Source organism: Pinus tabuliformis, chromosome 1_1 (genome assembly GCF_031772625.1).
Source record: "Pinus tabuliformis cultivar Carrire ecotype Pingquan chromosome 1_1, CPIR1, whole genome shotgun sequence".
Taxonomy (NCBI): domain Eukaryota; kingdom Viridiplantae; phylum Streptophyta; class Pinopsida; order Pinales; family Pinaceae; genus Pinus; species Pinus tabuliformis.
Window position 1 is genome coordinate 33,319,457 of NC_142297.1, and position 24,868 is coordinate 33,344,324.

The window sequence follows — 24,868 nt, forward strand, 5'->3', positions numbered from 1 at the left end:
CTTCTACCTCTAGAGCTTGCAGAAGTACCATGAGGAGATGAGTAGCTACCAATTTAGAGGTTGCACTTGATTCAGAATGAGTTCTTTGTTTCTTGTTTTTTTGTTGTGTAGCCATCTCTATTTGGATGTATTTTCTTCTTTCTTCAGTTGAAATGTTTGGGCAAATTTGTACCCCCACAAGACCTTTTTTTTCATCACTGTCCAACACCCCACAAAGATGCCTCCTCAGACGGGTATATGAACCAAAATATGGTTTTCCTTCATGACAACCATGAGGGCACACAAATTTGTAAGATCCACCACCCTTTCCCCCATCAAATTTGGTCACGTAGTTCCACAAGGGTGTTGATGTAGCTTTGCCATCTTGTGTTTCAGTGTCCTCTTCAGGTTCATCCCCTTCTTCTTCATCCCCTTCCTCCTCATCATACATTGGGTCACTCATATTGGGACCACTGTCATCTTGTGTTTTTTCCCTTCTATTCCTATTCCCCTTTGCCATCATTAAAACCAAGAGTGGAATGATACATAGAAGCCAAAAGAACACCATCTTGGAATATGGATATAGGTGGTGGACAACCTGTAAGTGAAGGAGCAAGTAGAAACAATGGGAAAGAGTAGGAGAGGGAGGAGAAAAATACAAAAAAAATTGTCAAAAAAATAAGGGAGCTTGGGGTTTGAACTTACCTTTTTAGCTCTTGCAGATGAAGTCCTCCAAGCTCTTGCTCCAAGCTCCTCCTCCTTCTCCTAGCTCCTCCTTCACTCCTCCAAGCTCTCTTCTCTTCTCCTCTCCTTTCCTCTCTTCTCTTCTCCTCTCCTCTCTTCTCTTCTCCAACTCTCATAAACTCAAAGTGAGAAAATGAGGAATGAATGGGGGCTTTATTCTTTTCATTCCTCACCTTATTCTCACTCTAACCTCACCCTAACCCACCCCCTTTATGTTAAGTTAACATAAATTAAAAAAAATTAAAAAAAAAAATGTTTTTTTGCCTTGCGCACGGCCTCCTTCTCGAAGCGTACGGAAGCATATGGGAAGCGTACGCTTCCTCCTTAGAAGCGCCGTACGAAGCACGCTTCGGAGGCCTGGAAGCGGCACTTCCGTACCGCGCTTCCAAATTTCCAGGAAGCGGCTAAAAAATAGGAAGCGACGCTTCCGAATTCGGAAGCGCCGCTTTGGGCCAAGCTTCCTAGGCGCTTCCATACGGGACGCGCTTCAGGGCTTGGAACCGCTTGGGGGGGGGCGCTTCGTGCAACATTGCGGCTAAGGCTTTCTTAGAAGAGTTTCCAAGATTAAGAAGACCAAGGTGTAAGAGTTTTTCTTGTTCTCTTTTTAAAGAATCACAGAAGGAATTAAAGGAAGGGGACTTGTAGGCTTGTCCTTGAGAAATGAAGGCTTCTCTTGTAGAATGGAAGGTGGAAACAAACACAGAGTAGGCTGGTCCCAACTTAGTAAGAATGGAATAGATAAGGTTACCATCTTCTTTCTTAACCTTAACACCTTCCAAGAGAAGTCTAAGGGTCTTGAACTTGGACAAAAAATCTTCAATGAAGGAAAATTATTGGGGTCCAATGTAAGCAACTTATTTTCGAGTTGATGGGCTGTAAGTTCATTTTTAATTCCAAAAACTTTAGTGACCTGTTTCATTGCTTCATTAGGAGTATCAAGTTCTGCAATATGGAATCTAAGGTCTGGAGAAATAGACATCCCTATCAACCCATGTGCTTGATCTTGCCTATTTTCCCATTTGGCTGTCTTATCTTCATCTTTCGGTTTGGTTTCTTGGCCTGAGTCTATTCGGTAAAGACCTTTACTTCTAAGTAAATCCACAATGTAGGACCATCATTGGAAGTAGTTGGTGCTGTAAAGAATAACTTGGTATGGACTTGCCATTTTTAATAGAAATTGAAGCTGTATATGCTGAAAATAAGTGTTCCAGTGGAAAGATCTTGAAAAGGTACGCTGAAAAAACGGCTCTGAAAACGGCTTCCGAATGAAGAAGTTATGGCTTTTTGAAGAAAAGTTGTTGAAGATGCCGACTAAGTATGGGAATGTGCGGAAATGAATGATAATGTTATATTAGAAGAAATCCGCTCCCTTTCCAAACTTAATCTAATAAAGTAGCTTTGGACTAAGAAAGACTTGAGCTCAAGACCTCTATTCTCATAAAGTAGCTTTGGACCAAGTGAGCTAGATTAAAAGGTTAGTAATTTTTGGAGAAGAGGAAGGGTTTTTTTGTTCTAATGTTTTTTGTTTTGTTATAGTTGCTGAAGTTTTGGGCTGCATGCTTACTTGAGAAAGCTCTTTTTCCCTACAAAACAAAGAACACAAAACCCAACACGGACATAAAAAAAAACAGACCTTGCGGTTTGAAGTTAGCTTTACCTGAAAACTATATATTTTCCTCAATGTTTCTGATTTTTCGAGATCACACTAAGGCGCGGCAGAAAAGAGCATACGCATGAGAAAAATCCTAACTCTCTGTTTCTGATTTGCCCAGATCGGACAAAGTCGCGAGGCAAAGAGCATACACAGAAATGAAAGGTATAGATCTGGTAATAAAAAAACAAAGAGCTAAATAAACCGAAATAAACAGAGAGAAAATAACTAGAAATTGCAAATAAACACTGTATATCTCCAGATCTTAAAAATGACGTAGCTAGGGCTACCAGAAACCTTTTCGCATGAAACAAAAGGGGTTCCTCACTCGAACAGATGCTCCTAACACAATAGAGCAGTCCTCTCGGGCCGAAACCAATCAGAAACAATAGATCTAGGAAACGACAGTCGGATGCAGTTCTACCGACCTCAAATTTGGATCACCAACGGATGCGACCCTCAGATAGCTCTGATACCATGTATGAATTTACAGGGTAAGTTCTTCAGACAAAACGCTAAAGGACACCATTCACAAACAGATCACAGATCAATACACCAGTATTGTTGATGTGGTTAAAACCCTCAAAAAGGGAAACAGTCCACGGCCTGAGCCAACGCAACCACCTCAGGCAATTTATTAATAAAAGAATGAAAATTTACATAAGCTTCTCTCATGAATGATTACCCTACAAATGACCCTCCATGCTCTTTAAATTTTAAAATGTGGTGCAAGTCATAACAAACAATGCAACTAACTATGTGTCTACCGGCAAGATGCTTATGGAGAGGATAGGATAGGATAATTTATTAATGTCCAACAAATGACCATAATAGGTCAACGGGACTGTCGGCTACAATGATTACATCATGCCAAGCCGGTGGACCAAACGGTCCCCTTTAACATTTCTATTTAAAGAGCAGAAAATTCATCTATAATCTAAGTAAATTTAAATGTAGAAGCTAGAAGCTCTCGGCTTCGGAACAAAGCTCTGTGATGAAGCAGAAAAGGAGAAGGAGAAAAAAAGGAGTCTCCTGTCCAGTTCCTACTCCTAACGTTCGAGGTCGAGAGAAGAAAATTGAGAGAACCTTGTCAAAGTCTGCTGTCCTGTGGGCATACTGGTCTGTCGCTGCTGTCACCTGGAGGTTCTAGGGTGCTTCCTAGGTGTGGATCCAATCCTGGAGCGCTGGTGCAGTCTGGTGGGTCGGCCTCCCCGGGACCGCACCGATCTGGTCTCAGTGTCTGTGGGTCGGTCAATGGTTCTTTTGGCGCCCCACGCTGATGGTAGCACCCTAAAGAAGTCTGTGATCTTCTGCGTGGTGTCCGATCTGGTGGGGGGTTGAAGAAAACGGGCCCGAAATCTGAAGGCCTCTTGGAGATAAAGTGCAAGGCATCTCGGATCAACATATTTGAGGAAGTTGGACAAAGTCTGAGAAGACCTGAAGAGACAATGGAAACGACCTCGAATCTCGTAGTAAGCAGGGCATCCGAAGATGAAGTGTGTCTCTGTCTCTATCTCCTGTAAGTGGCAGAGCTGACAAATCCTATCTGCCCTATCGATGTGGTGATCTGTCTCCACCCGGAGTCTGTGAGACCCAACTCTGAGCTACCTGAGGGGGATTCTAAGGGCATGCATCCAATGCTGGAACGTGTACTGGCGTCTCATGATGAGCCCATCCCCGATCTCTAGGCAATGCTCCGCGTCGAAGGCCATTTTTAGACGCAACCCATTGGGAGGATTGGTCCATGTAGTCTGACCAATTGTTCTGGACTCTGTGTGCAACACATTGTCTCGATTTGCTGCTTGAGGATATGGGGAAACTCTTTTTCATCAAGGAGGTGGTTGATATTTCTAGGAGCGTCCCCAAGTTTATTTATAACCATGCTTTTGTTCTTAGTCTCATGAGGAGGTTCACTAGAAACAAGGAGTTGCGGCATCCTACGATCACATGTTTTGCCACAAACTTTATTACTCTTTGCTTCGATGTTAGTTCGAGTTGAAGCAAATGTTTGTGTCTGATGACTGACATAATTGTAGATACAACAGGAGATAGGACAGGAGAGCCATTGCAAAAATGGTGTACTCTGACACGTTTTGGCATGGAGTAGAAGAAGCATGCTCAGTTAGTGAACTTATAGTAAAGGTTTTGAGATTGGTAGATGGGGAGAAGCATGCAATGGCTTATTTGTATGAGGCCATGGATAGGGCCAAAGAGGCCATTCGTTCTTATTTATGCAGACAAAGGTTTTGCTGGCCTTGATAGGCATATGATGTTATGGGATGTGATTGATAGTCGGTGGATAGAGATGCTTCATCGCCCACTTCATGCAACAACACTCTTCCTCAACCCCACATTTTCATACAAATGCGGCTTTGATTTTGATTGCGAGGTGATGGAAGGGCTCCATTCTTGTATTCATAGGATGGTACCTGATCTTGAGCTTCGTAGCAAAATCAATCGCGAGATAGAGTTTTATTGGGATTGTGTTGGCCTATTTGGCTTTGATGATGCTATTAGGGAAAGAACCCTCTTCATGCCACGTAAGTGACAAGTCATCACTCATTAGAAATTTCAATTTAGAATTTCCTTATAATTCTAGTTTTTTAAAATTCAATTATGTAACTTTTATTTGAAAGTTTAATTATGTTTTAAGTTTTTGAATTTTTTGTTTATTTATTTTGTTGTAGATATTTAGTGGCGAAGCTATGGTGCAAGGGCACCAAATTTGCAGAAATTGGCCATAAGAATCATGAATCAAACATGTAGCTCTTCAGGGTGTGAGCGTAATTGGAGTGTATTTGAGAAAATACATGCAAAAGAGCGCAACATGTATAACATTGAGCTCCAACCTTCAGTTGAGCAATTACACTTACTGTAATTTTTAATTTTTAATATATGACCTTCAAGTGTCAAGCGTCAAGAGTCATTAGTTTTTTTGACACTCTTACAAGTTGGAGTTTGCATGCCTCAATGATTTAGTGTATGTGCATTACAATATCCAACTTCGAGTGAAGCAAATAGAAGCACCAATGGATCTAGATGCCATTTTCTTAGACAATATTGATGTATTGTCTCAGTGGAGGGTGGAGTCTGAGGAGCCCATCTTGGAGGAGTCACCTTCATGGTTAGAGCCAGATGATCCATTAGAACAGGGGCAACAAGAGGAGGGGGACTCGGAGGAGGAGCAACACGAGGAGGCGGAGGCGGAGGAGGAGGACACTATGGGAGCATTAGCATCAACACCATCTGCTATAAATATAGGAGAGCACAACTCCATACCTAGCACTCATTATTTGACATTAGGTGCAGAGGCAGGGTCAGGGTCTTCTACTACTAGGGGCAGGCCTGGCAAACAGCCCATCATGTTTTCCCGTAAAAGGGGGAGAGGGCAGTGATTTCAGATAGATAGTTGCTAGTTTTATTTGTTTTGCTACATATAACTCATGATGATGAGATACTTTTATATATGTGATGTTATTTTGTATTGGTTCTCCACATTTGAGTCCTTGGTTGGACAATTATCAGGGATTAGCAGGATTTGGTATTGCCTTTGATGTATTAGTGCTTTATTCATATTTATGCATTTTTTATGCTTGCCGATATTGCCGATAAGATGTTTTCTAGAACCTCACCGATATTTTCAACACTGCTACATGGTATACCAGCCTGGATTATTACCTAGATTGAAGATGCTTTAGAGTCTACACATCAAATTTTTCTTTTTCCATAGCATTGTTCTTGGGCAGAATAGTGCATCCAGATTCCAAACAACAGGGTTTGTGCTTATTTCTAAGTATGTTTCAGTTTTCTGGTCTCTACCTATTATAACATGTCTTGCTAAGGCAATATCTATCATTGGGAATTTGTATCGTAGGAGGAGCTTTTCATCCAAATTGTCTGTTGTTTCTATACCATTTGCTTGGATGAAATAGTATAAATTTTTGATCATTTTTAAGAAAATAACTACTAATATGTTCTGAAAAGAAAGACTGTTGTTGCAACTTCTAAAGCTCTTATTAGTGTATGATGCTTTGCAGGAAAGTGCAGACAATGTTGGATCAGATTCTAGCTCTCCTTCAAAAGATACTCTTCTGGAAGAAGCCTGCAAAAAATATGATGAGGCTACGAGGCTTTGTCCTACTTTACATGATGTAAACATAAAACTCATAACTCATTTTGATATATATATACACACACACATGATTTTCCTTGTGAGCTTTTCAAGTATTTGTGTCATTTGGTTTGAATAGTTGACTGTTTTAAATTCTGCCTCCAGATTCACATGCTTGAACCTTGTTATCAGGTAATTAAATTGTAGTGTAGTTGTAAACAGCGACCAGAAAAATTAGAAAACCTTTATGTTGATGGTAATCTTATGAGAACCCTTTTATTTTTGGATTGTGAGAGTAAGGAGCATTTCATCTTTTGATAGCCAATCTAATATGAAATTCAAGATGGATACTGTTGTTTAAGCAGAGAATCAAATAGGTCTTCTGGCATGTTTTTTAAGTATGAGGATCAGTTGTGCCCATCATTATTTATTAGGGAGTTTTTCACCCATGGACAATCATTGCTATGACATGTGCCTTTTTCATCTGATTCTTTCTTATGACTTCATCCTTCGAGCCAGCTCCTCCTATTATAAAAAACAGAGCTGAGTCTCCAGAGGTCTTATAATCTCAGAACATACGATTGCATGGAGCAGTTTATAGCATAAATATATTATAAGAGATCCTTATTGGACTTCAAAAACTGCTTAATAGAGTTTTATGCAAGAACATATTGCTAGTTTCTTTACTCCGCAACATTTTGGTTGCTGCATATTTTTGGTTGTTCACTTCTGCCTGTTGAAGAATGTTTCATTTTCTTGAGTTGTGTTTTATAGCTGCTGTAAGATTCTCAAAGAACATAAAAATTTTTGCTACTATTTCTGTAAGATTCACAAAAACCTATAAGTATTTTTTACTGTTGCAACTTCCTTAGAGTATTATGGCTTCATTTGAAGAGGAATTGCCAGATGTCAAAGAATATTCCAAAACTAATTCACCTTTGGGTTGGGGAAATGTGAGGTGTCAACATAGTTCTATTAACTGGTCGGTTTGAACTGGTAACCAGTCAAACTGGACAGTCAGAAACCTCCAGTTAATGATGGGCACAAAAATATGGTTTGGAGACCGGTTGGTAGTGGTTGGTTACCAACCAGTCAACTGGTACAGATCGGAACGAACTGGTCGGTTCTGCTCCCAATGACGTGTGGCAATGTGGAGGACCTGCAGGCAGTTTTTAAAATGGTTTCTAGAAAAACAAGGGGCTGTTTCCCTCCAAAATCTGACCCTTTAGCTTAGCCTATAAAAGCAGCGCTCCCTTAGCTTAGCCTATAAAAGCAGCGCTCCCCTCCTATTTGCCTTACACCTCTCATTTTGAATTTTTGTGAGCATATGTGAGCTTGGAGAGTTCTGCAACAACACTGATTTTTACAGCAGCAGTCTAACAACAGCACGTTTGGAGGTTGTTTGTCATCTTGGAGTTAGTTTAGAGATGTCCAATGAAGTTGCCTTTTTTGGGAGGAGGCTTTTGCTGGTGGTTTTCATTCCCAGGTATTCTTTCTCTCCTAAAATGTTCCAGATTTAATTGCTGTCCCGATTTTATTTTTTATTTTCCTTTTCAAGTAAAAAATATCCCCTCTTTGTAGGCTGCACCAGCCTTGTTTTTGTTTACAAATTTATCATTGGTTTGCATTTTACTTAGTTGCATTTTTTTTGTCAAAATTTGAAATTTCATCATCTGCCATGGCCCCTAATGTAAAATTTTCTGTTTCCCACCCCGGTTTTCAGTTTCACCTTATTTCTTCCATATAGTTAAATGCCCATTCCCATAGCCATACATTTAACAGACTGAAAAAATAAATATTGCTGAAAACACAAATTCTGGAAATTTTTCAGAGTGCTGGAAATTGCAGAAATAAAAAATCAGCAATTAAAACAGCCATAAAAACACATTTAAACTCAGTGATTTTTGGTCAACTTGACCCTGGAAAAACCCCCTACAACTCTTGGGGAAAACCAGTTTGAGAGCTCTTCTTTATTTCTGGAAAATGCCTTTTACAGAGAAAATATTTTTCAGCAAAAATCAGCAAAAACAGAAATTTTCCAGCAAGCAAACTTATCTGTTTTTTCAGCTAACAGACAGTCTGAAAATGGCTGTACGGACTGTACGGACCGTACGGATGTACGGACTGTACGGACGTACGGACCGTACGGACTGTACGGACTGTACGGACGGCCGTACGGACTGACCTCGAAATTCGTGCAGAAAATCGCCTCCTCGATATTCGTGCTGAAAATCAATTTTTTCACTGTTTTGCTCACTAAATCTGCCTTTTTCTGCTTGTTCTTTATGCTGTTCAGATTTGCTGAAATGCTGCCTTGGTGTGTGTGCCAAACTGCTGCCTCTTTCTCCTCCTTGTCCAGAAATCTCCCTTGCTCTCTTGCTCTCCTTCTCCCAATCTGCTCATGAAAGAATGAATGATCTTTTTCTCCTTTTCCTCCCTTAACCCAACCCTAAATGACTTTTGGGTGATCCCTAAATCCAATGGCTGAAATAGATTTAGATCAATGGCTGAGATTAAATGCTCATTTAAATCTCACTTTCTATTTTTTAATTCACCCCACTTTAATAAAGACCCACTTAGTCATTTATTTCCAAAGTCACTTTTCCTTTCTAATTTTTCATTGACTTTATAAAGTCACTTTAAAATTAGACTTAGTAACTTTATCACTTAAAGTCACTTTCAAATTAGATTTAACTTTATAAAAATTATAAAGTTACTTTAGGAGAAAAATTAAATTCTTTTGGACACTTTTCCCTAGGCCAAAGATCAAAGCCTTAGGGAACCACCTGTCCTCCGGTACCAAATTTCAACACTCCCTCTTACCGAGGAAGGTGTTCCTCACCACACCCATCTTGTCTCTGAAGTAGACATGCTTGCCCCGTGGTAAGGCTTTGGTAAGAATATCTGCAACCTGCTCATCAGTGGAAATATACTCAAGCTTTACAGCTCCCTTCTGAACATGGTCTCTGATGAAATGATATCTGATCCCGATATGCTTTGACCTGTCATGAAATACTGGATTCTCCGTGAGTTTAATGCAACTCTGATTATCACAGTAAATCACTGAAGGTCTCAACGGCTGACCAAATAAGCCAAACAACATCTTGCGAAGCCAGATGGCCTCACAACTAGCTAGACTGGCTGCCATATACTCTGCTTCCGCTGAACTCAGTGCTACTGACTGCTGCTTCCGGCTGAACCATGACACTACTGCTGAACCCAACCCAAAACAACACCCTGAAGTGCTCTTCCTATCAGAAGCACAACCTGCCCAATCAGAATCAGTGTATCCTGCCAATCTCACTCCATCTCCCTGCCTGTAGTCCAGACCATAATCCACTGTCCCCTGCAAGTACCGCAAAATGTGTTTTGCAGCCACCCAGTGAACCTTCCTAGGCTCACACATAAACTGACTCATCGTGTTGACTGCAAAACAGATATCTGGTCTGGTGTTGACCAAATACATCAAGGAACCAATCAGCTGCCTGTACAATGTGGGATCCACCAACTCGGAATCCGAAGCATGAAGCTTCTTCCAGTTGGTGATCATCGGTGTCGACATGGGTCTACAATCCTCCATGTGGAATCTGCTAAGGATGTCCACAATATACTTCCCCTGCCCCAGGAAGAAATGCCCCTCCTCCTGCCACACCTCCAAACCCAAAAAGTAATGCATCAAGCCGATGTCCTTCATCTCAAACTCCGCTGCAAGATCTCTCTTGCAGTGCTCTATGAGTCTCTCTGCACCTGTAATGATCAAGTCATCCACATACAGCACCAGAATGAGAGGCTCCTCACCAATCACAATAAAGTAAAGGTTCGGATCTGCCTCACTCTTTGTGAAACCCATCCCCTGCAAGTATGCATCTATCCTGGAGTACCAAGCTCTGGGAGCTTGCTTCAGGCCATAAAGGGCCTTCTTCAATCTGCACACATGGGACTCCTTCCCATGCACCTCAAAGCCCTGTGGCTGCTCAATGTACACCTCCTCCTGTATGAAGCCATTGAGAAATGCGGTCTTCACATCCATCTGGTGGATCTTCCAACCCATCTCTGCTGCTATCGATATAATGGAGCGGATCGAAGTATATCGAGCCACGGGAGCGAAGGTCTCCTCATAATCAACTCCCTCTACCTGTGAGAACCCTCTAGCCACAAACCTTGCTTTGAATTTCTCAATGCTGCCATCTGCAGCATGCTTTACCTTGTAAAGCCATCTGGAAGTAACCACGGATTTGCCCTCAGGCCTCGGCACCACCTCCCAAACATCATTCTTCATGATAGAAGAATACTCCTCCTGCATGGCCTCTCTCCAGACCTGCTGGCTAGCTGCCTCCTCATAGCTAGAAGGCTCAGAGTCAAGGATGCTGGTAACCATCGCCATATAGCTACAAAATCTCTCAGGTGGTCTACTCTCTCTGACCGGCCTCTTCGGCTCAGCAACAGATGTGGCATCTCTCAAGGTGTCCTGAAGCCACTTGGGCTTCCTCTTCCCTGAGCATGCTTCTCCCATAGGAGAATGAAACTCCTCCTCCTCATCCCCATCAGTAGCCTGAACTCCTGACTGTCTGTCTGCTGTCCTCCTGCCTGCACCTGAACCTGTAGAAGCTGAGGTACCGTGTGAACTGTCCATCAGTGGACTCCCTAGTGAACTGCTCTGTGAACTGCTCTGTATGCTGCCCGGAGCACCACCCCTCTGGCTCGGCGAGCCACTGCTCACTGATGGACCTGACATCCTCATAGATGTACCTCCGGATCCTCCTGATCCCTGCCCACTGGATCCCTGCGACTGACTCAACTGCTGCTGAGGGTCTGGCTGATCCAGATACTCTAACTCCCGTGACCTCCTAAAGGCCCTGTCCTCCTCGAACTTCACATCCCGTCTGACAACAACTTTCCTCTGTGCAGGAATGTAAATCCGAAAGGCCTTTGAGGTCTCACTGTAGCCCACAAAGATACCCTTCTCTGCGGTGGGCTCTAGTTTGGTCCTTTCCTCCTTGGGTATATAGGAGTATGTAATGCATCCAAGGATATGAAGATGACCAAGATCAGGCTTCTTCCCAAAGAAAGCCTCCTCCGGAGTCATGTGCCCCAAGGCACGATGCGGACTCCTGTTCTGCAAGTAAACAACTGTGTTGCAGGCCTCTGCCCACAAGAACAATGGCAACCCCTGATCATATAACATGGCTTTGGCAGCCCCTATGATGGATCTGTTCTTCCTCTCCGCAACCCCGTTCTGCTGGGGGTTGTAAGGAACAGTGAACTCCCTCCTAATGCCTGCCTCTGCACAATAGTCAACAAACTCTCCAAGGGTGTACTCTCCTCCATTGTCCGACCTCAGGGACTTGATCTTTCGACCTGTCTGAGTCTCCACAAGAGCTCTGAACTCCTGAAACCGCTTGAAGACCTCACTCTTGGTCTTCAAGAAATAAATCCAGGTCCTCCTGGAGTGATCATCAATGAATAAGACATAGTACTCATATCCACTCAAGGAAACATGAGACATCCGACCGCTCACATCGGAATGAATCAAATCAAGTATCCCCGTCGCTCTGCTGTCACTGCTGGGAAAAGGGGATTTGGCAAACTTGCCCATCGCACAACCTCTGCAAGTATCATGGTGATCAGTACTGAAATCTGGCACACCTGTAGTGATCTCCCGCAATGTCCTCAAGGCTCCATGAGACATGTGCCCCATCCTGCGGTGCCAAATCTCACATAGCTCAGAACTGCTAGCTCTGCTGTCGGTACTACAACTCAATGCCAAAGGGGGCTGGAATGCAAACTTGTACACCTTTGCATGGCGTACACCTATCACTCTAGCTGAATCAGCTGGAGAGCCCCTGGGATACATCAACACCTGTCCTTCCCTGAATAGTACCTCATATCCTCTGTCCTCCAACGCTGAGACGGATATGAGGTTCTTCCTCATCCCTGGCACATAAAGAACCTCTGACACCTTCAAGGGAGGTTTGGACTCCCTCTGAAATGTCACTGTCCCCACCCCGACTGCTCTAACAACTCTGTCATCACCGAGTACTACCTCAATATCAGTGCCACTCTCGGAAAGCTCTGAGAAGTACTCCCGGACTCCTGTCATGTGACGTGAAGCCCCACTGTCCACATACCAGATACCTGTAGATGCTCCGCTAATCGAGGGAAAAGCATGCTCCCTCTGAACCTGTGTGGCAGGTGATCCTGCACTAGAGGACTCACATGTAGTGAACGCAAACTCCCGGTCAAAACGACCTGCAAAGTCCTCAATCTCAGCTGACGCTGCCACATCCTGGGTCTTCCCCTTCTTCTTCTTCTTCTCTGGACACACAACTGCATAGTGTCCCATCTTCTGACAATTCCAACACTTCACTTTGGAATAGTCCTTTTGTGAGTTACCCTGTTTACCTTTACCTTTGCCTTTGCCTCCACCACCGCTTGTGGAAGCCTGCTTCTTCCCTTTGCCTTTCTTGCCTCCTGCCACCAGTGCTACGTCCTCATCCTGCTCAACTGGCTTGGCTGCCCCAAGCTGTCCTTTCCTGATCTCTGTCTGTATACAATCATCTCAAAACCTCTCCCATGTGGGAAGGGTCTCACGTGCACAAACCCCATCAGCAAAGTTCAACCATGAACGGGGGAGGCCATTCACTGCAATACGCACCAACTCAGTGGATGGAATGGCCTCTCCAATCGCTGCCAACTCATCTCTCACATTGGTAATCTTTGTGAGATATCCAGCTGCACTATCATTCCCCATCTTAATGTTCTTCAGCTTCTCCTTCAGGACCATCTTCCGGTTCTCATTGGTACTCTGGTAGAGATTGGACAATGCTGTCCACATCTCATGGGCATTGCTCTTTCCTCTCACATGAGGAATGCAATGGTCTTTGATTCCGTCTAGAATCAGCCTCTTACCCTTGTTGTTCTTTCTATTATAAGCTGCCAACTGAGTAGCATCAGTAGGCACAACAACAGGGTGCTGTGCTGTATGCACCATGATATCCCAGACTTCTGCCTCCTCAAAGATACTCTGCATTCTCTCCTTCCAAACGCTGTAATTTGTATGCCCATCCAACCTATCCTCCACCCTCAATCCCAATGACATCTTGCTGTCCTAAAACTGAAAAATAGCACTGCTGTGGTAAAGATAAAACTGCTGTTTATGAAAAATCAGCTTGCTGGAATTTTCTGAGTGAAAAAATCAGCAGCTGTATTTTTTTCCTTTTGCTGTCCCAAACTGTCCTTCAGCGCTCAAGCTCCGATACCATGTAAAATTTTCTGTTTCCCACCCCGGTTTTCAGTTTCACCTTATTTCTCCCATATAGTTAAATGCCCATTCCCATAGCCATACATTTAACAGACTGAAAAAATAAATATTGCTGAAAACACAAATTCTGGAAATTTTTCAGAGTGCTGGAAATTGCAGAAATAAAAAATCAGCAATTAAAACAGCCATAAAAACACATTTAAACTCAGTGATTTTTGGTCAACTTGACCCTGGAAAAACCCCCTACAACTCTTGGGGAAAACCAGTTTGAGAGCTCTTCTTTATTTCTGGAAAATGCCTTTTACAGAGAAAATATTTTTCAGCAAAAATCAGCAAAAACAGAAATTTTCCAGCAAGCAAACTTATCTGTTTTTTCAGCTAACAGACAGTCTGAAAATGGCTGTACGGACTGTACGGACCGTACGGATGTACGGACTGTACGGACGTACGAATGTACGGACCGTACGGACTGTACGGACTGTACGGACGGCCGTACGGACTGACCTCGAAATTCGTGCAGAAAATCGCCTCCTCGATATTCGTGCTGAAAATCAATTTTTTCACTGTTTTGCTCACTAAATCTGCCTTTTTCTGCTTGTTCTTTATGCTGTTCAGATTTGCTGAAATGCTGCCTTGGTGTGTGTGCCAAACTGCTGCCTCTTTCTCCTCCTTGTCCAGAAATCTCCCTTGCTCTCTTGCTCTCCTTCTCCCAATCTGCTCATGAAAGAATGAATGATCTTTTTCTCCTTTTCCTCCCTTAACCCAACCCTAAATGACTTTTGGGTGATCCCTAAATCCAATGGCTGAAATAGATTTAGATCAATGGCTGAGATTAAATGCTCATTTAAATCTCACTTTCTATTTTTTAATTCACCCCACTTTAATAAAGACCCACTTAGTCATTTATTTCCAAAGTCACTTTTCCTTTCTAATTTTTCATTGACTTTATAAAGTCACTTTAAAATTAGACTTAGTAACTTTATCACTTAAAGTCACTTTCAAATTAGATTTAACTTTATAAAAATTATAAAGTTACTTTAGTAGAAAAATTAAATTCTTTTGGACACTTTTCCCTAGGCCAAAGATCAAAGCCTTAGGGAACCACCTGTCCTCCGGTACCAAATTTCAACACCTAAGGCCAAAGATGCCGAATGGATTCATTGTAATATTGTTGATGGCAAAATGTTCTACAAATATTGGAGACGCCTAATGAAAGGGAGGGTATTTATATGTTGAAGCAACACTTAGTTGGTATAACGGGCCAAGTATTCCCATGTGAAGTACTAAACGCAGTAATAGCCCTTATTAGGGAAAAATACCTTGAAAAGTTGCAGAAGTTTGAGGACAAGAAGGCTAGGGAAAAGGCTATAAAGGCAAAAATTGCAAGGAAGAGGGAACTTGCAGAAGCTATGAAAGGTGCGAGTGGGTGTGATGATTCTGACCTTCAAGACTCCTTTTTTATCCCTTACACGAATGTCAATGATCCCTTCCGTTGTGTTCCTCTCCCTTTTGGGTCTAAGAGTGAACATAAAGGTAAAAAAAGGATGAACATTAAGAGTTATTTCACACCTGCCTGCGACATTACCTCTGCTAATGCCATTGTCTCCCAACCAAATCTTACTCAACCCACTTTGGATACCCATTGGAAAAAGAATGCAAAGAAGCTGCTTTTCAATACATAGCTAGATGGTGGTATGACGCAGATAATGAACAGGATTCATATACGCAGCAAAATATTCAAAATGTCTGGAATATGTAAATATCAAATATTGGACAAGTAGTATATGTATATAAAAATGCTAAATGTACAAGGGATATGAGATATTACAAATGAGGGCCCATTGATATACGTAGGTAGTTTCCCCTTCATGAATAGTCATGTTTTTTAAGACATGCCTTTTCAGTAACTAATTATTATTTTGATTATTATTATTTATATTATTTTGATATATTATATTCATAACATTGTCTTCCTCTTTAGAAAAGCTTTGTCTTCAAAGCTTATTGGTGAAGGGATAGAGAGAGGTGGCACATCCACCGAACTAGGCTCGTAGGCCGATATATTTTCAACAAACTTTACATCTCTTCTAATGATAACATTTTTGGATTTAGGTGAAAGAAGTCTATATCCTTTGACATCTTTAGAATATCCAACAAAAATACATTTTTCATTCTTAGGTTCTAAAGCTTTATGTTTCTCATCTGGAATATGGGCCCATGCTTCACTTCCAAAAACACGAAAGTGACTTACATCTGGTTTAATTGAGCTCCATGCTTCTTCTGGAGTGATATTCTTTAAAACCTTAGTAGGAGTGCGATTTACTATGTAATTTGCACAGTTAATTGCTTCTGCCCAAAAATTAAGACTAAGTCCTTTAGATTGAAGCATACAATTAGCCATTTCCTTTAAGGTGTGATTCTTCCTTTCAGCTACACCATTTTGTTGTGGAGTATATGGAACAATATGTTGCATTTGAATTCCATGCTCAGTGGCAAAATTGATGAATTTGTTGTTCACATATTCGCCGCCATTATCAGATCGTAGCTTAAGAATTTGATGTCCACATTGTTTCTCAACAAAGGCCTTAAAGGCCAAGAACATGATAAATACTTCACTTTTGAGTTTTAAGAAGTATACCCAAGTGCGTCTGTAGAAATCATCAATGAAAGTTAAGAAATACTTGTAGCCAGAGAATGAAACAACTGGAAGTGGACCACATAAATCACTATGCACAAGCTGTAAAGGGGCTTAGGCGTGCTAAGAGGCACATTTTTCAAAACTATCCCGATGATGTTTTCTGAGTACACATCCAAAACAAACAACATCTCTGCAAGATACCATAGGAAGACCTGTCACCATATTTTCTTTACATAGATTTTGAAGGGGGCGATAGTTTAAGTGACCAAATCGCGCATGCCAAAATTTGCTCACTTCATCATTGTGAGCAACAAATATTGAGGGAAGAGTTGATGACTCAAAGTTGTTAAACTTATACAACCTTGTAGAATCATCAGCAATGTTAGTAGCTAAAATCTGTCTAGGATCTCTTAGGTCCTTAATTACAACATCGTGAGGTGAAAATTCAACGGTTTTACCTTCATCTGAATGAGTTATCTGATATACAGATAGAAGGTTGCAGGATAAGGTTGGAACACATAATATGTCATTAAATTGACCATTGTCTAGATGAGTAGTTCCAGTCCCTACAACACTAAGAGATCTATCATCACCAACATATATATTTTTAGTGTTACAATCATTTAAAGAAGAAAACATGGCTTTGTTTTTGGCCATGTAATAAGAAGCTCCAGAATCAATGAGCCACTCATGAGAATGAGAAGAAGAAGATACATTTAGTGCATAACCAGACTGAGATGCTTGACAACCACATGCATAAAGTGCTATTCCTGAAGATGAAGTTGAAGTTGAAGAGTGCTCCAAATGGATGTTATGCTTCTTCATTGCTGCTTTCAATGCTTCCATCATCTTAAAGCATTTGGATTCTAAGTGGCTATCTCGATTACAAAAGTTGCAATGTCTATCAGTCTTCTTCCCTTTGTTTTTATTTGCCTTATCATTTTGTTGAATTGATTTTTCATTTTCAGACTGAAATTGCTTAGGCCCTTGGTTGGTATAGGACCATTCTTTTGAGGATACTGCTTCTTAGGATTCTTTTAATTTGGTTATCGCTGGGCGACTAATGCTTTCTTAGAAGAGTTTCGAAGATTAAGGAGACTAAGATGTAAGAGTTTTTCTTGTTATTTTATTAAAGAGTCACAAAAGGCATCAAAAGAGGGGGACTTGTGGTCTTGTCCTTGAGAAATAAAGGCTTCTCTAGTAGAGTGGAAGGTGGAATAGATAAGGCTACCATCTTCTTTCTTAACCTTAACACTTTCCAAGAGAAGTCTAAGGGTCTTGAACTTGGACAAAAAATATTCAATGGAAGAAAAATTATTGGGGTCCAACGTAAGCAAGTCATTTTCGAGTTGATGGGCTCTAATTTCATTTTTAATTCCAAAAACTTTAGTGAGCTGTTTCATTGCTTCATTAGGGATATCAAGTTCTGCGATATGGAATCTAAGGTCTGGAGAAATAGACATCCCAATCAACCCACGTGCTTGATCTTGCCTATTTTCCCATTTGGCTGCCTTATCTTCATCTTTAGGTTTAGTTTCTTGGCCTAAGGCTTTTTTGTAAAGGCCTTTACTTTTAAGTAAATCCACAATGTATGACCACCATTGGAAGTAGTTGGTGCTGTCAAGAATAACTTGGCATGGACTTTCCATTTTAATAGAAACTGAAGTTGTAGAGGCTGAAAAAGTGTTCCGATGGAAAGATCTCGAAAAATTAGGCTGATTAAAAAAACAGCTCTGAAAAAGGCTTCTGGATAAAGAATCTATGGCTTTTTGATGAAAAGTTGTTGAAGATGCCGACGAAGTGTGTGAATGTGCGGAAGTGAATGATAATGTTATATTTAAACAAAAATCCCCCCCTTTCCAAACTTAATCTAATTAGCTCACTTGAAAAAAAAGATTTTATGTGACTCACTTTTATAAATAAATGAAAGTCATTTATACAATGGTACTTTATGAGCTACCCACTAAATTGTAACTTAAATAAAAGATAAAGAGGCTTTAGAATTATAAGTGACTCACTTTTTATAATGGGTGAAACACTTTTACATAAAGTAACTTTAAAACATAAGCTACATGTGCTTTTTGAAAAAGTAACTCAACAAAAAGAAAGACTTGAATTCAAGACCTCTATTCTTATAAAGTAACTTTGGACCAAGTGAGTTAGTTTAAAAGGTTAGTAATTTTGGAAAAGAGGAAGGGGTTTTTTTTAGTCACTGAAGCTTTGGGGTGCATGCTTGTTTGAAAAATCCCTTTTTGCCTACAAAACAAAAAACCACACAACCCAACGCGGACATAAAAAAAACCAAACCTTATGGCTTGAAGTTAGCTTTCGCTGGAAAATAATATTTTCCTCAATGTTTCTGGTTTTCTGAGATCACACTAAGGTGCGGCGGAAAAGAGAATACGCATGAGAAAAATCCTTCCTTTCTGTTTCTGATTTGCCCAGATTGCACAGAGTCGCGGGGCAAAGAGCATACGCAAAAATGAAAGGTATAGATCCAGTAATAAAAAACAGAGAGATAAATAAACCGAAATAAATAGAGAGATAAATAACTAAAACTGCAAATAAAGACTGTATACCTCCAGATCTTAAAAATGACATAGCTAGGGCTACCGGAAACCTTTTCGCGTGAAACGAAAGGGGTTCCTCATTGGAACAAACGCTCCTAATGCAATAGAGCAGTCCTCTCGGCCCGAAAGCGGTTAGAAACAGTAGATCTAGGAAACGATAGTCGAATGCAGTTTTACCAGCTTCCGATTTGGATCACCAACGGATGTGGCCCTCAAATAGCTCTGATACCATGTAAGAATTTACAAGGTAAGTTCCTAAGATAGAACACCAAAGGACACCGCTCACAAACAGATCACAGATCAATACCCCAATATTTTTGACGTGGTCAAAACTCTCAAAGAGGGAAACAGTCCACGGCCTGAGCCAACGCGGCCATTTCAGGGAATTTATTAATGTAAAAGAAATGAAATTTACATAAGCTTCTCTCATGAACGATCACCCTACAAATGACCCTCCATGCACTTTAAATAGAGATCATGGACCTATCGGGTGTTAAGCCACCCGAGGAGAGAATGAACCGTTGGATCACTTCATATCTAGAACATATCGTGACCATTAGATTGTAAGTTACAAAAGTACATAGTAAAGAAACACACTTTACCTAACTCTACACTAGACCAAGTTATACTTAACCATTTCCTACGTGTCGAAATATCCTAACATGGAGTGCACTTCTTACCACATATATGACAATTGTTTTCCTTATTTTTGTCCTTTATGAGTGGTGATATTTAGTATCATTGTAATTGGTTGTTTTCTTTGGGGGTTCAAAATATACCTGTTGTTGAATAATGAACTTCCTCTCAATCTCTTTTGCAATACTTCTAGCTTCAACCAAATTTGTATGTCTTGATAACATTTTCTCTTTGTGGATAATTGGGTTTTAACACCAAAATATCCAATTTTTAGCAGTTGATCCTTTGTAAGACTGGGAAATCTGTTTTCTGTGGTTTCCCATTTGTTAACTGTTCCCTTTTTCTGTAAATAGGTGAACCTGGTATGGGTGTCATTTTCCCCATCGTCATAAAATCTCTTAAGAAAGTTTATGAACATTTGCTTTGTTGAGTATGTTGTCATTTATGTCAACTTTCAGGCAACAAATGCAACAGAAGCAGGTGCAGGATGATGATGCAGATGATGATGAAGCTCTAGGATGAAACCCTAGCTCTAATGCAATTTGATGATGATATTGCAGAAACCCTAACCCTAGGGTTTGGATCCCTTGGAACCCATGGTACAAGTGTTGATGATACAACTTGATGATATGTTAAGGTCGTCATCGTTGATGTCCACAAGATGTTGCAGCTGGATGATGCAGGTCAATGAAACCCTAGCTCTAGGGTTTGGCTTCCTTAGAAGCTGAGCATGCCTAAGAGTTGTTGGAGTTTTATGAGGAATCTGATTGCCGAATTTGCCTTGGAGATCCCTGCCATCAGATTCTCCTCGTCATGCCGATGCCATTGATGTGAGGAGCATTTTGTGGGCCTTCATGGTTTGAAGTATAAGCTCAGTCAAAGTTGATGCACCCAACCCCTGGTCAATATCCCAAAAAGTGATGTTGGGGTATCATATCATTATTCAAATATTGGTCAAATGATGAGACAATTTAATGTTGTGGAAAGTGATAAAATAAATTTATTTAATAAAAGGAAGCTGGATAATTCTATAATGCCCAAATTATCATGGTTCAAAAATGATAAATCAAAATCAGAGGAAAGAATTGCGTTCAAATTTAAATTTATTTTTAAATTCCCTCCATCCCTGGGTTGGCTGATCCATCTAGAAGCTCATAAAAATAAACTATATAAACACTCTCATGTTCCTTCGTAACTATGGGCAGTTCTGATCTGATATCCGGTTTTGGGAAATGCGAGAAGCTTGAACAAATCTTTGGCACAATTATTTTTTTGGGTCTGGGGTTTGTTGGTTCTGAACTTTGCTGGGATCAAATTTCTGTTTGCAGATGCACATTATTTGATGTGGCACACATCTGTCACTCATCTCTGTAGCTCGCTTTTTGGAACACAGATTATTTATATGGCTCGTAAATTTTGTGGCATGATTTATTAATTGACGGAGGATCGCTGGCTTACATATATATTGGTGACCCTGTGATCTTCCAAGAAGAAATAGATCTCATGTGAAAATTCCAATGCTGAATTATTTACCTGTGGCCAACACCATTCATCATTATGCATTGTCTGGAAATCCCTTTGCATCTCCAATTTTGGAGTTTAATATCTTTTGTAGAAGGAAAATTTGAACTTTGTGGCCCTCTTTGGGCATCAACTTAATACAAGAATCACCCTTTCATGTACCATGATTTGAGGAATCACAGGGTTTGAGCCAAATCTTGGAACTCGGATCTATAGAACAGAAGCTGAATCATATCATTTATTAGGGCAGACTTCTGACAATCTTTTGTGCAGTAATTTAAGATTTCCAGGCATGCATACTGAGCATCATCTATGATTTGAATTGTTTCCAGAACCAGCGAAGAGCATTAACCTCTGTAGACTTCGGATATAATGCACTCCTTTAACATCGAATAGCCAAGGCCCTTTAATTGTTGTGACTGATGCTGAAAAGTTTTTTCTTTTTTTATTATTATTATTTATTTCTCTGGTCATAAGAGAAAGCATTATTATATCATGGAACCTGGTGCATTGACTAGTCATTGAGCTGCTGTGCATTAAGACAACTTGCGTGGTGTCTATGAATTCTGGAGCAGTGTTGATTTGCAGAGCTATGGTAATAGCCCACTATGTTACTATCTGATCATTACGTCTTTATGACTTGAAGTTTGCTGAATTCTTGTAGCTTGAACAAAAGATTTGTTGTCTCATCATTCTCATCATTCTTTGTAACAAACTTCTGAAGAAACTCAGATGATATGACAGTTACATAACAGTGATCTAGAACATTTGACAGTGATATTGACCTGGAGAGCAGTAACTTTGATATGATAAATCTACATGAGGATGACAGTGATATGGATGTATCAACACACTATGGAGCAGTATGTGACAGTGCTCTTGTGATGACAGCACCCTTGAGATAGTGACTTGAGTTGACAATGACCTTATTGACACTATAACAGTGATCTATCTAACTTGGTATATGACCTAGCAGTTATATCTGTGGAAACACTCATTAAAATATCATTAATGTGATTGTAGCCTTGTTACACGGCCCTTGTTAACAGTGATCTTGAGATGATGACATTATGACAGTAGCTGCTCAGATAAGGTGATTCGAAGACTGTAATCTTGAATTACTGAGGTTACCTTTAGTGAAGTAGCACATGTACAGCAGTGTATTACAATAACCCATAGTAGTGTGATATATGGCTTATTGCATGGCTTGACTATGATATGGCAGTGATCCTGTAGCAAGGCATTTCACATAGCAGAGAGCTTCAATATGGCAGCAAGTAAGATTGTGTCCTGAAGGTATGATTAGGATCCTTGATTGCAGCTTGATGACAGTAACATCAATATACATGACAGTACAATGCTATATGACCATGTTCTCATGACAACAGAAGTATGCGGTAGTGACTTGGAGATATGGGATAACAATGGTGCACTTGACAACCTTGAGTTTATTGCATAACAGTTGCTCAATACACAGTGACCTTGAGATGGAAGAGATTTCATGATGATAGTGATATAGATGCGTGGCAGAATGACGTCATCTATGGTAGTGTGTGGCAGCATGCGTCAATAGGTTGGACAGTAGTTAGAAGCAGCAAAGATAGCAGCAGACAGTAAAAAGCAGTGAAGTTCAGCAGAGGCAGCGTGGACAATGGATAGTGAGTGTAAGAGCAGAGACGATGATTGCAGCAAAGATTACAGTAATGGCAGTAGCAGTTGCAGCAGTGGGCAGCAGTTGTGGAGCAGTAGTAATTGGTCAACTTGTTGATTGTAAGGGACGCTGAAGACTGCTGCAGACTTTATCTGCGAACACCTTCAGAGTTGGGGAGTTCTATACTTCCTTCCAGCTTGGCTGGTAAAATTGTGTATGTAACCATACATAATGTAAAGCACTTGTTGGAGAGAAATTTCTGTGTATTGTCATAAATGTGATGATGATTTTTTGTGTTCATATTTAATGCTTTGAATAAATGAATTATTCTAACCAATTGTAAAAAGAAAAGGAAATACTGATTCACTCCCCTCTCAATATTTCCAACATGCTTGTTCATGGTAAATGCACTAAGGTTTTGTGAAACAAATTTCCATAATATCTGTTTGGTTCTTTGATTTTGGCATTTTGCTAATCAGTTTTATTCTATATTTTTATGTAAATGATACTTCTATTTAGCAATGCATTTAAAATTGTATTTTACTATAATTTTGTTTTGTATTTAATGCTGAAATTTTTAATTGGTCAAAACAGGCATTTTATAATTGGGCAATTGCAATATCTGATAGGGCTAAGATGAGAGGCCGTACAAAAGAAGCTGAAGAACTTTGGAAGCAAGTATGCTCTCTCCCTTTTAGAGGCAATGCTTATCTCTATTCTTTCCAATTGTTTTGGTTAGCAGTCTGCTTGATTGCAGTACTTTTACGATTGTTTGATAATGTATGTTAAACATAGTATTTGTTGATTTTTCTATCATAGATCCTACTAAATATTTGCCGATTTTCAAAATATTTCATATTGAGTAGCTTTGCCTTGCTAAACCATTGGACGATTACGTTTTATGAAAAACATTCTTAATAGTAGAGCAAGTTGTGTCAGAGAGCCGATCTATCAGACACAAATGCCATGGAGCAACTGAAACGGAAATCATGTTACACTAAACAGCTATTTTCAACACCTTGATACACCATGCATATATGTGGGAAGACCTTAGGACTATCGGCTCACTATTAATAGACGTCTACCCAACTGAGATCATGGGAAGATATGGGCATGATCTTCCTGCATACACATGGTTAAGTATATTTACTCACATGGATGAGGATAAAAAATTTCATATTCATTTATCAATGCCTACACCTATGCAACTATCTTATTTAGTGCCAGGGATGTCTTATAATACCATTAGAATACAAAAATGACTAGAATTCCAAATGGGTGTTGCCCCAGACAAATAGTTCATTGTTGCAACAAATAATGGAAACTATAATAATGCTCTCTGAGAAACAGGGAATTGATTGATGAATGGTCTCATTTCTTTTCCTAGTTAACAATAAAAGGTTGTCGTTTTTTGCAGAATATTTCTTTAGCTGCTAATCTTAAATGCATCTATAAAATAATATATATCTATCTCAATGAGTACTTCAAGATTCTCTATCTATAGTTGGAAATTGGGATCAATTTTGTATGTTTATTGCCACATCAAAAGTGCAACATTGATCACTTGAAATACCATTTTGATGGCAAAAAGTGTCTTCTTATCTTCGAGATGTACCTTCAGTCAGTGGGTTCTCCTAAAATTTTAAACTTTTCTTACATTCTGAATAACCTAGATATTTAGAACTTGTGCCCATATTCAGTTCACAGATAAGAAATTTGACATGCAAATTAGAGGTCAAGAACAAAATGCAAATGCTATGAGAATTTTGCGTATATTGTTACTTTGAAATTTAACATCTATTACCTAAATGATTATCTTAGAAATGTAGTAATATCAATAACAGTAGTCAACAGATAGTCTTAAGCATACGGCAGCTCATGCTGCTTTTCTTGATGTTCTGGTATTTAAAATCCAGTGTCAGAGATACGCATCTATAGTTAGCATTGCAATATGCTGAGAGCCTTTCTGAAACTACCATTCTCTATGGGGATTGAGAACATAAATGATATGTAAAGTAGCATTTGTTAAAAAAATTGCTGAGATTTTCTATTGAGGCATGTGAAGCTGTGAACAGATGATCCATTTTGACATTATTGTGTGCCCTT

General features: G+C 40.1%; 1 protein-coding gene across 1 annotated transcript in view; it reads left to right on the forward strand.

Moving 5' to 3' along the window:
* LOC149211456 (protein HLB1-like) overlaps positions 1-24,868 on the forward strand; it is a 257,251-nt gene that overhangs the window by 98,947 nt on the left and 133,436 nt on the right. Inside the window, exons 4-5 of the mRNA XM_089391501.1 lie at positions 6,412-6,525; positions 23,357-23,440. Coding sequence (XP_089247627.1) covers positions 6,412-6,525; positions 23,357-23,440 — 198 coding nt within the window. The remainder of the gene's footprint in view (positions 1-6,411; positions 6,526-23,356; positions 23,441-24,868) is intronic.